Here is a 13133-nt window from a genome sequence, read left to right on the forward strand (position 1 = left end):
TGTTTTCTCTGGTTATAGCTCTGCATTTACTCTGAGCTAAACATAGATGCAGCATTTCCTTGCAAGCAGACGTTAAACTATTGTGCTCAATCTGTATAACAAAAAAACAATTCAAATGTCTCTCCTGTTGAGGACAGTTGGCCTACAAAACCTGAAACACAGCAGCCTTTTGGTAAGGAGGACCCATTTTCTGTATGTTTACTGTAACTGCAGTGATCTGGACTCACTAGTGCGGGCATTTCTCTGTGCCATCTGCGCCTGCCATTGAACAAGTACACAATAAATAGGAAGGATGACAAGTCACAAGATGGATGATGCTTAATCTGAGACCAGTCAGTAAGAAACTGTATTTGCTCAGAGATCCTCTGGGAAGAGAGAATCCATTGAGGACACTCGATTGACATATCTCCACACACTGAGATCCAACAAGATAGGCAAAGGTGTCAACAGTGTCAAGAGCTGCTAATAAGTCCAATAAAGTGATCATGGATATCTTACCCTGGTCTGTCGCTGCGAGGAGATAATCAACCAGCAATATCAACACAGTCTCTGTGGTAGATCTGGAACCAGACTGATAGGGATACAGGAAGTCTATGGAATTCAAGAGTTGTTGGAGCAGCCCGCATTATAATCGTCTTAATAAATTTCTATTAAAAAGGGATGTTTGAGATGGGATGGTAATAACTGAGGTGGTAAAAAACAAACAAGCTTGAAAGTAGTTTCTCAAACACTTAGTGATCAGGTTTTTGCTCAGGCATTTTTTTGTCCTGGAGCAATACAATTGCTAAAATGTTTTGCTTTGAGGAAAAATATTCTATCTCTGTGGGGGAATCTTATTATATCTCTTGCTTGTTCCCACAGTATAACCTTGTGTGTGCCAATGCCTGGATGCTAGATCTAACACAAGCTGTTCTCAATCTGGGGTTTCTGACAGGAGCATTCATTCTAGGCTATGCTGCAGACAGGTAAAGTATGTGTGTTAATGCAAGTCTACCCTTACAGGGGCAGAAACATTTTGTACTGTAATCACCGTACGCAAACATTCAAGTTTGGAGGTTCGGTTCAATTCCAAGAAGCAGGTCCCACTTAAACTTAACTTCCTGAGTCTGTAAAATTGGTCTGGAAACTTCATGAGATTTTTAGTACTTCCTGGTCCTGTTAGGACTTAAAATAGCATGAAAAGAGCTCTTCTTGTGATATTTCATAATTTATGTTCACATCTGGACTCAGGAAGTACAGAGGAACACAGAAATGAAAAGCAAGCATTCACAGAGAATTTTGGGGTTGGCAATTTCTGAGCGGAGCATAAGGCTATTGATGAAGAAAGCAGCTCCTTTGAGAGAGGAAGAAGAAACTCGGTGCTACAACCCTCTGAGTTCACACATACCCATATGTTGACCACCAAGGTCATGGTTACAGTTGGTCTTCAACATTTTTAGAGCTGACTGAATACTGCAAAAATGTGTGGGTGAAATCCAGCCCTGTAAACAGGGCCAACGCCAGAGCTAAGCACTACTTAAGTCCAATTTTCCTTCAAAATAGGAGAAGGAAGCCTTATTTTAAGGAATTAAGTCAGAATTAAATGGTGTGCAGTCCTCATGCCAGCCCAAATACAAGGGTGAATTTCATAGTAGATGAATATTTCTTTGATTTGAAAAATGAATTAACCTTTGCTGTTTTGTGCTCCTTTTCTATTTGCTATCCATGAATATCCTAGTAGGTGATTTTATTAGGCAGAGCACACAGAGAATATTCTCAGATAAAACACTTTGAATTCCTAAACAAAAGTATTTACAATGAAAATCTCATTGTACTGAGAATTATGGTTATCCAGTAGGGGAAAAAACCTACCATGTGACCTATGTGTCCAATCAAAAGCAAACAATACAACTTTTGCATACTGAAGTCACACAACAAAGCTATCAAATATAGTAGAGAGCAAGGATTATTTGCAAACATTCTTAAGTGAATAATTTTTTTAAAAGAATCAACTGAAGAAATTTTTTTTTTAATCTTTACACAGACAATTCGCAAACAGAAAGAAGGAGAGAGATAGTGAATGGATAAATCATTGTTTGAAAGTATTCACTTAGCCGTATTCAAAGTAAAGAGATTTAAAGCCAGGTTAACATTGGATGAAGACAACATTTCAGGGCAGCAACTATAAACTAATTACCTCATGATCAAATCAGAGAGAATCATGATGCTTGTAAAGTGCCTGACAGTGTTGGATGAAATGAAGTAATTTATATTATTATAGAATTACACCTTACCCACAACATTTGGATCTGTAATTGTCTCTTTACCACATAGTTCAAAGGGTTTTACCTAGAGCTTATCGAAAAATACCAATTATTTTTCTTAGTATTTTTTTAGTCATTTTGATCAAAAGTTTGTATTAGTTTTGCTTTGTGTCCTCTCCCCAACAACAACAACAACTCCCCCCAACCCTAAAACAAACCTGAAAAAAATACAAAAATTGCTTTTGTTAAAAAATATTTTTTTTCGGTTTCTGGAGTGTGTGGGGCGGGGAGAGGGGTGTTGGTTGGTTGGGTTTCAGCCAAAAGCAAAAAACAAAAACAGGAAATTTTGAGAAAAATGAAAGTTTTTATTTTGATCAAAAATATTTTTTATTAAAAAATTGACCTTTTTTTAAAACCAACTCTAGTCTGGGCCTGTAGTTAGGTTTGGATTGTCCATTAATATTGTTGGGATAAAATGTTTAAAATTCAATACTAATGAATACAAAATTAAAATACTGGAAGATATAAGCTCTAAACAGAGTATTTATGCAGCTGCTTCATTTGGCATTCTAGTAAAGGGTAAGACATTTCCTACACAGGGTGTGACTGTACTTAAAATAGGCAGTTTAAGGGAATAATCTTGCACATGTTGAAGTCAATAGCAAAAGTCCCATTTATTTCAATAGGGGCATTCTAATTTCTATAATTTAAGTGCACCATGCAAAATTAGAAATTGTTTTCCAAAAACTGGGCCTAAACATTTTCAATCACTGCTTTAAAAGTGGAGATAGAGAGGCAGAGATTAGTATCCCGGAGGAGAGAGTTCTACTTCCTAAGAGTCAGTACAACACAGACTCAGAAAGTCACCATCATAAGGCCTAGTGATGGGAAACCTTACAAGATTCATAGCATCAACACAAGACTTAGGAGAAGGTTTAAACTCCAGCCATAAACTAAGTCGAGAAGGAAAATGTTAGTCATATTTCAACATTTTCACTTTTTTTTTTTTTTTGGCAGATATGGCAGAATCCATATTTACCTCTACTCCTGCCTTGGAGTAGGATTATGTGGCCTTGTTGTTGCATTTGCACCAAATTTTTACGTATTTTTGATCTTTCGCTTCCTACAAGGTGTATTTGCAAAGGGAACCTGGATGACAGCCTATGTTATTGGTAAGAGCTGTACTTTTCCCCTTTTTGGGTGGGGAGATTGAGGGAATGGATGTTGGTGGACAGACTACCTGAATGTGAAGGTAGGTGAGAACTGTACAGTTGTTCACCAATGATCTGAGGTGAAAGGAACCAGTGGAGATAGATCATCACTGGAACATAACATAACCCTGATTCAAATAGCCTTCCCAGAACCCCTCTAATAACCCTGATATCTCGCTGCTCAAAATCAGTCGCCAAGCTATCCACCTCAGCGTTCCATCCCGGGGAAACTTTTCCGCTTTAGCTTCACAAATGTTATGCAGAGTACAGCAGACTGCTACAGCCATGCAAATATTTTCCTCATTGAGGTCTAACCTGCCAAAAAGGCAGTGCCAGCTACCCTTTAATCTATCAAATGCACATTCAGTGGACATTCTGCACCTGCTAAGCCTGTTGTTGAAGCGCTCTTTGCTGCTGTCAAGCTTTCATGTAAGGCTTCATGAGCCATGGGAGTAAGAGGTAGGCAGGGTGTCCCAGGATCACTATGGGCATTTCCACATCCCCTCTTGGAATTTTTTGGTGTGGAAAGAAAGTCCCTGCAAGCAGCTCTCTATACAGACCAGTGTTCCTGAAGATGTGTGCACCTTCCTTGACAACTCCACAATGATGTCAGTGAAACAAGCCCAGTGATCTACCAGCATCTGCAATACCATAAGGAAGTAGCCCTTTTTGTTGATGTAATCTGTTACATCTGTCTGGGGCCAAAATTGGGATATCCATGCCACCTATTGCCCCACTGCAGTTAGGGAATCCTATTGCTGCAAAACCATTCATTATTTCCCATACATTGAGTCACAGTCCTTCAGAACAGGAGGCAATTAATGGCCCTGTATACTTGCATAATCATAACCCCTATGGTGAACTTCCCAACTCCAAACTGATTAGCAACTGACCAATAGCAGTTGGAGTTGCCAGCTTCCACACAGCTATTGCTACTTGCTTTTCCACCATGTGGGCAGCTCTCATTTTGGTGTTCTTGCACTACAGGGCAGGGGCAAGTTCCACACACAGTTCCAGGAAGCAGATTTCAGAGTAGCAGCCATGTTAGTCTGTATTCGCAAAAAGAAAAGGAGTACTTGTGGCACCTTAGAGACTAACAAATGTATTTGAGCATAAGCTTTTGTGAGCTACAGCTCACTTCATCGGATGCATTTGGTGGAAAATACAGTGGGGAGATTTATATACACACACAGAGAACATAAAACAATGGGTTTTATCATACAAACTGTAAGGAGAGTGATCACTTAAGATGAGCCATCACCAGCAGCGGGGGGGGGGGGGAAATGAAAACCTTTCATGGTGACAAGCAAGGTAGGCTATTTCCAGCAGTTAACAAGAACATCTGAGGAACAGTGGGGGGTGGCCTGGGAGGGAGAAATAACATGGGGAAATAGTTTTACTTTGTGTAATGACTCATCCATTCCCAGTCTCTATTCAAGCCTAAGTTAATTGTATCCAGTTTGCAAATTAATTCCAATTCAGCAGTCTCTCGTTGGAGTCTGTTTTTGAAGTTTTTTTGTTGAAGGATAGCCACTCTCAGGTCTGTAATCAAGTGACCGGAGAGACTGAAGTGTTCTCCGACTGGTTTTTGAATGTTATAATTCTTGACGTCTGATTTGTGTCCATTTATTCTTTTACGTAGAGACTGTCCAGTTTGACCAATGTACATGGCAGAGGGGCATTGCTGGCACATGATGGCATATATCACATTGGTAGACGCGCAGGTGAACAAGCCTCTGATAGTGTGGCTGATGTGATTAGGCCCTATGATGGTGTCCCCTGAATAGATATGTGGACAGAGTTGGCAACGGGCTTTGTTGCAAGGATAGGTTCCTGGGTTAGTGGTTCTGTTGTGTGGTGTGTGGTTGCTGGTGAGTATTTGCCTCAGATTGGGGAGCTGTGTGTAAGAAAGGACTGGCCTGTCTCCCAAGATCTGTGAGAGTGATGGGTCATCCTTCAGGATAGGTTGTAGATCCTTGATGATGCATTGGAGAGGTTTTAGTTGAGGGCTGAAGGTGATGGCTAGAGGCGTTCTGTTCTTTTCTTTGTTGGGCCTGTCCTGTAGTAGGTGACTTCTGGGTACTCTTCTGGCTCTGTCAATCTGTTTCTTCACTTCAACAGGTGGATATTGTAGTTGTAAGAATGCATGATAGAGATCTTGTAGGTGTTTGTCTCTGTCTAAGGGGTTGGAGCAAATGCGGTTATATCGTAGAGCTTGGCTGTAGACAATGGATCGCGTGGTATTATCTGGATGAAAGCTAGAGGCATGTAGATAGGAATAGCGGTCAGTAGGTTTCCGATATAGGGTGGTGTTTATGTGACCATCGCGTATTAGCACCGTAGTGTCCAGGAAGTGGATCTCTTGTGTGGACTAGTCCAGGCTGAGGTTGATGGTGGGATGGAAATTGTTGAAATCATGGTGGAATTCCTCAAGGGCTTCTTTTCCATGGGTCCAGATGATGAAGATGTCGGCAGTGTAGCACAAGTAGAGTAGGGGCATTAGGAGACGAGAGCTGAGGAAGCGTTGTTCTAAGTCAGCCATAAAAATGTTGGCATACTGTGGGCCATGCGGGTACCCATCGCAGTGCTGCTGATTTGAAGGTATACTGCTGAATTGGAATTAATTTGCAAACTGGATACAATTAACTTAGGCTTGAACAGAGACTGGGAATGGATGAGTCATTATACAAAGTAAAACTATTTCCCCATGTTATTTCTCCCTCTCACCCCACCCCCCACTGTTCCTCAGATGTTCTTGTTAACTGCTGGAAATAGCCTACCTTGCTTGTCACCATGAAAGGTTTTCCTCCTCCTCCCCCCCCCCCCCGCTGCTGGTGATGGCTCATCTTAAGTGATCACTCTCCTTACAGTGTGTATGATAAAACCCATTGTTTTATGTTCTCTGTGTGTGTATATAAATCTCCCCTCTGTATTTTCCACCAAATGCATCCGATGAAGTGATCTGTAGCTCACGAAAGCTTATGCTCAAATAAATTTGTTAGTCTCTAAGGTGCCACAAGTACTCCTTTTCTAGTTCCAGGAAGATGGCTTTGCACATCCGAAAGTTCTGCAGCTGCTCATCATCCCAGACCTGCATAACGATGTGATCCCACCACTCAGTGCTTGTTTCCCAAAGCCAGTAATGATGTTCCACTGTGTGCAGCTCCTTTGTGAATGCTAACATCAATCTTGAATTGTTTCTTTCCATGGCACACAGCAGGACAGGCACCACGTATTCATTTTCAGATTTGCAGGTCATGAAATACTGTAGGATCAGCTGTATTGTGTTCATAACAAGACTGGAGAGCAGTGCAGGATTCATGCTATCAGGAAGAGATGGTGGGCACACAGTTTACAGGGGCAGCTGAAAAGTGGTTGGAAGCGCATAGAATGATGGGATGGAGAAAACTGCAATATGGGATGGTGAGTCTGCCCCCATGATGCACTGTGATCCATTCCCAGAACTTCTGGCAGCAGAAGATGGTGAGTTGCACAGTGGGATAGCGATCCACGGTGCACTGCTTTCTCTGTTAATACTGGAGCACCAACTGTGGATGCGCTCTGCCAACACAAGGAGCTTTGTGTGAACATGCACAAGCGATGTAATTACAGTGAATTATGAACGTCGACATAACTTAAGTCGACTTAACTCTGTAGTGTAGATCTAAGGCAAAGTCCCCTTTTCAAAAGTGACGTAGGTACTTAATAGCCTAAGGGCTTGTCTACACTGCAGTTGCACCTCTGTAGTGCATCAGTGTAGACACTACCTACGCAGATGGGAGAGGTTCTCCTATCTGCGTAAGTAATCCACCTCCCTGAGAGGTGGTAGCTAGGTCAATGGAGAAATTCTTCCATTGATGTCTTCGGTGATTTAACTATGCCACTTAGTGGTGTTGATTTTTCCCTGAACGATGTAGTTATGCTGACCTAACTTTCTAATATTGACCATGCCTTGGTCAATGTGATTTATTTATCCCTTTGCTTTACCAGCAGGTACGTTTAAGGCTGATCAGTGGCCTAAGTTACTATGCCTCATATATCAATCTCTGGGGAACATATACTTTATACCAAAACATTGACTTCAGTACACTTGGAGGTTGGTTCCTGTAATATCCTGGAGATATACCCTTCATATTATTGACACGGTACTTTGGAACAATCCAAGAAGAGGCTGCCCCCAAAGAATCTTGGCTTTTACACTGAATCCAGTTTTTACTTGGAAAAGGTTATGGGAGTTCAATGTATTCAGATCAAGTCTCTGAGCCTCGATGTTAAGGAGCTCTCAGTCACCGGTGATACAAATTCCCCTGCATCTGCAGAGGTCAACTTCCCCGCAATCAAGTTAAAAAAAAGAGCAAAAGTAATTCACTTAATTCTTAAGTACCAACTTTATAAACTCTTATAATGATAAAGACACACAATAATAATAGCTTATTTTCTACTCCTTAACAGGGCTACTTCATAATCCACATGTATTATTTTCAGAGTTATACATCAATAGAAACAAAAAATCAAACCAATTAAATCTGAACAGGTTAGTCCCCACACACTCACAGTGAGCAGTAACTCAGAGTTCCAAAAGTTGAGGTTGGAGTTCTCTTCAGTCTTTGCTCATGAACTCAAAACAGTCTGCTGGGTCAAAAGCACTGCAACAATATATTCCCACCTCTTGCATGCAGAAATCTCCAGTTGAAGCCCACGAAGACTCTTTCTCTTTCTCTGAACTGTAGAATGACTCAATCAGCTAGTCAGCCAATGAACCAACCAATCAGTATTAAGTATATAAATGAAAAACCCTGTTACAATAAAAATAAAAAACTGAGACGAGCCAAATACAGATGACTCTTTCTCCAGCATTACACTTAACTAAGAAGAGAGATTGTGACCCATACTGGTTAAGACAATTTAACTAAAACAATTTAGCTAAACATCAAATAACATTCCAGATGTACAATTAAAATGAAAGAAGATAGTCATAGAAAGAGGAAATGGGAGGGAGAAACTAACACTCTCAGTGCTTCCCTGTGTTGCAGAGTTAGCCATAGCACTAGCCTGCTGCAGAATGCTTCAGAGTTAGGGGAAGCCAGCCTGCTCCTGTTCCTGAGCTTCTTCCAACCCATGTAGGTCATGAGTCTTTTTATAAAACAGCTGCCCTAACTATTTGCTCTCAATGGAGTCTGAGTCCAGCTACAGGGAGCCTACTGAGCATGACCAAAAGTACAGCATCCAATTCCAGAAACTTCTGGACATGGAACGCTAACTGTGCATTGGCCTAGCAACAGTGACCCTGACACTCATTCCTCCCCTTTCCTCCCCCTCTAATAACTCCCTATTAGGCACATGGGTTACACGTAATTTTTAGAAAAAAGGGCACCTTCAGTTGTAATCCAAGGTAGAACCTCCTGCATAACCGTGAGCCAACATTGCAAATGTAATATTTTTAACTTGAATAGGGTTTATTTCTGTTTGTTTTTCCCCTCTCTTCAGTGACAGAAATAGTTGGCTCAGATCAGCGAAGGATTGTTGGAATTGTGATACAGATGTTCTTCACCCTTGGAATAATGATTCTTCCTGGAATTGCTTACCTGATTCCCACATGGCAGGGAATTCAGCTGGCCATAACGCTCCCCAATTTTCTTTTCCTGCTGTATTACTGGTAACGTTATTGTGTTCATTTTGACCTCTGTAGGTTCATGCTTTGTATTCAGATCTAGATCGGAGAATTCTTAAAAAGAGGGTTTCCCTGAACTTTTCAGAAATTACTGTTGGATGCATTTCAGATTAAGACCTGGTTACAAAATATGAAGTGAAAAAACCAACTTTGTGGCCTGATAAAATGCCTTTCTGATTAGTCAAACTATACAAGACCCATAGTCTGACATTTTCTAATAGGTTTTACAGGTCTGGAATCCACCAAAAATGTCCCTCACAATATGCCTATATTTTCATGGGTGGACTTTTGTTACCACTGGGTCCATCCTCCAAAGTTCCCTGGTTGCCTTGTAGAGGTCTCATAGGCCTGGATTCCAAATTAAACTTCTTTGGAGGATCTCATATACATGTTTTTGAAAGTTTAATTACATTTATTTGTGACTGTCCCAGTAGTAGACAAGGAATTTCATTCAATTCTTTCCTAGGTGTTCACAAGGCAAGCAAACATTCTGAGCCAAAAATTGTTCCCTTATGTAATTCAGCTGAGTACATAGGAGGTACACCAAGACTGAATTTGGCCTTGCAGAGTTCAATGTACCAAGTACGAAAAGAGGGGAGAGAGCAATGGTTGGTAGAACAACACCCATTAGAAGTTTTAAATGTTATTTTTGTTGTTGTTAATTTACTCTTTGACTCTGTGGCACTATGATTCTCCCACCCAGTATTCTACGAAGAGATTATTGGAAGGTCAGGGACTTTCAAAGAGCCAGGAAACACTTGATGGGAACAAGAACCTCACAGAGATGTTAATTAACTTGTATGTTTGGCTTGACCACAAGCAATATTTCATTTGAATGGAATGGAAAAGGCCCAGGGTTGAACAGGAATGGAGAGTGAACTCCCTTACCTTCTCTCTTGTAGGCGTTGTCCTCCAAGTCAAGGTTGTAGTACTTTAGTTAGGGCAGTGTGGGGAAGTATGCATTACTTCTGAATCAGCTGCACCTACCCATCATTCTCTTCCCAGCTGTGTGCCTCAACCCTGACCTGAAGGGAACTACATCTCTGGGTAAAAAGGTAATTCATTCTCCATGTCATTCACTCCTTTTCCTCTCTGAGACTGTCAGCAAGGTGCCACTTAGTGCAAACTCTGGTGGTGAGTTTTAATAAAACTTTGTGCTTATAGAGTTACAGTGGTTTTCATCTAAAACTCTCAAAGCACTTTACAAAGGTGGGTAACTATTCTCCTTTGCAGTTGGAGAAACTGAGGTAAGTGATTTGTTGAAGTTCTCACAACAAGCTAGTGACAGAGCTGGGACTAAATCCAAACTCTACAATCACCCAATCCCATGCTTAACTGTCTGCTAAGAACTAGAGAGACAAGCAGTGCTTAATTTGTGCCAGGGCTGAGCTTGTCAGTTCATAGTCCTGGTACCTCTGCCCTTGCCCGTCAGTTTGAAAGTAAAAAAATTGCTTGAGCCCCAACATATAATTGCTTGAGTCCCAGCACCTCTTTGATTATACATTAAGCACTGGAGACAAGGCGAGTGGGGTCATATCTTTTACTGGACCAACTTCTGTTGGTGAGAGATAAACTGAAGAAATCTGGAGGTCTGATGAAGAGCTCTGGGTGGCTCAAAAGCTTCTTTCTCTCACCAAGATAAGTTGGTCCAATAAAAGGTATTATCTCACCCACCTTGTGTCTCTAATATCCTGGGACTGACACAGGTACTACTGCAGGCAATGCTAAGAACTAGGCCAGGTCAACAATTCCTTTCACATAGGCCATCAATCAACCATTTGATCTGAACTAGATTAGGACCTCCAATGTAGAGGCAAAAAATTACATGTCCTGTCACCAATTCCCTATGGCTTCTGGGCCTTAGGAAACTTTCAGGAAAGTTGAGCAAGACCTAACAACTATTTGAATAAAAAAGATAAAGATAAATGGCTGAATGTTGCATGTAAACTGTAGACAATCTACTAGTTCTCAAGCTGTGGTCCATGGACCTTCCTGGTTGTCCATGGCATGAAGTATTTTGAGAGTCAAGCTGAAGATTGACTGGGGAGCTGGGTCCGTGGAAGAATTTCTATCTTGTTGAGAGGCTGAAGAATCACTGCATTAGGTGTTAATGCAGGTGATGATTCCCATGGTTTTCTAAAGACACTATTAAGCAAAATCCTTGCCTCCCTCTGTGCTTTTACAGGGCAGTTCCTGAATCTCCACGCTGGCTGCTGACACGCAAAAAAGGAGAAAAGGCATTAAATATTATGCACACCATTGCCAAGCACAATGGAAAATATCTCTCACCGTATTACTCTGAGGTACTTACCATACGTTTGCTTCAGTTTTGTTTGATCTTTAACCAGTGGTCTTTCTGTTTGGTTTAGAAGAATTTTACAGTACGACACCGTGAACAGGTTGTCTGGCTCAATTTTTTTTTCTCTTGAGAAGGAAGAAGTAGGTTTATTGAAAGGACACGGGTTGAAATGAGAACATTTCCAAGAAGTCATAAGAGATGGGAGTGCTGAGTTACTAATGTAAAATTCACACTAAACATCCCATTTCTTAAAGAACTATACTAGACATCTTAAATCACTGGGGGCCATCATCTTTCATAACGGCTTATACTCAGACAGTATTGTGTAGTAGTCTGTCTGCTGACATACACCATGTGGAGGATGTGTCTGTTAGTCTCATTGTGGAGCTGATATTTATCTCAGGCCTAAAATACAAAGGTTGAATAAGGGAGTGAGTTCTAAGTACTTGGGGGGGAGGGGGAGGAGGGAGGGAGCTGGTTAATAAGATTCCCTAACAAAGTTGTTTCTCATTTTGTTTTTTTTTTGCTCATATTTCTTGTAATGATGTTTTTCTTGGTCAGCCCTAATTATAGACCTTGTGGTTCAGAGCAACGGAGTAGGAACAACTCAGCAAAGAGGCCTTAAATTATGTTGCAGAGTGGAGATTGTGTCTTTCTACATATTTGTAGAAAGCCTAGCACAAGAATACCCTAATCCTGATTTGAGTCTTTGATTGCTACTGTAATGCTATATTATTAAACATAGGGAGCACAGCATAATAGCCCCTCCATGCCTATTCTGCTTGTTAAGGGCCATGCAAATTTTAGAGGGCATACCGATTGTAGGGGGAAGAGAAAGTTCTAAGGCACGGGAGTGTTATTCAAGTATACTGCAGTTTTAAGTGGGCAGTATCAGCACTACTGTGCAATGACACCGCTGCTCATGTTCCTCTCTTAGACCATCATATATGGATAGCTGCATGAAAGCTTGCGCAGCTCCTTGCAGCATGAACTTACACACTGAACCTGGACGTGGTTTGCCAGTACTCCTGGACCGTCATTTGAGGAATGAGGGTCCTGGAGACCTGGCAAATCACATGGAGGCATCAGGGTCTTTGGGAGCTGCTGCTGCTTCCTCTGGCTGGTCCACTGGGTCCCAAACCCCTCCTGCCCAAAGGGAGGATCTAACAGGAGCTCTGAACTGAAACCCACAGATTTGCCCTCCTCCCAAGAGTTTCTCCACAGGAGGGAAGGGATGATCAAAATTTAAACTAGGGGAAGCAGAATCTGTATTGACTATGAGTTCACCATTTGCAAAAGGGAGGATACCTGATGGAATCAGAATTCTCTTGTGGCCCTGGATGGAGTGAAAGGACTGACGTGGTTAAGTATACATTGTCATAGTGTTATGGCATTACATATGGCCATGGACTATATCTTATTACATTGAATGGTTTCAAAAGAGTACTTTCTTTAGCTTTGGACATGTAGACAAATAGCCTATCAGCAACAGTCAGTCAAGAGATCTGTAGGCATAGTCTACAAGCCAGGTTTGGAAGTTAAATGTCAGACTTCAGAACCTCACAGGTTTGCCTTAGATGTGTTTTAACTCATTAGCTTCACTGGAGAAAATCCCTAGAGGACTGCAGTCTATCCACCACTGAACATATTAAGATTTTTTAAAAGGAATGGTTAATTTGTTGCTGGTAAAGAAAAAGTATTTGTGGGAA

At 41.3% G+C, this 13133-nt stretch overlaps 1 protein-coding gene across 2 annotated transcripts in view; it reads left to right on the forward strand.

Moving 5' to 3' along the window:
* The window catches only part of SLC22A3 (solute carrier family 22 member 3), a 46945-nt gene that overhangs the window by 15128 nt on the left and 18684 nt on the right, over positions 1–13133 (forward strand). For both annotated transcript variants that reach the window (XM_038395838.2, XM_038395839.2), the window contains exons 2-5: positions 862–965; positions 3261–3415; positions 8942–9110; positions 11311–11428. In XM_038395838.2, coding sequence (XP_038251766.1) covers positions 862–965; positions 3261–3415; positions 8942–9110; positions 11311–11428 — 546 coding nt within the window. The remainder of the gene's footprint in view (positions 1–861; positions 966–3260; positions 3416–8941; positions 9111–11310; positions 11429–13133) is intronic.

This window comes from Dermochelys coriacea, chromosome 3 (assembly GCF_009764565.3).
Source record: "Dermochelys coriacea isolate rDerCor1 chromosome 3, rDerCor1.pri.v4, whole genome shotgun sequence".
Lineage (NCBI taxonomy): Eukaryota > Metazoa > Chordata > Testudines > Dermochelyidae > Dermochelys > Dermochelys coriacea.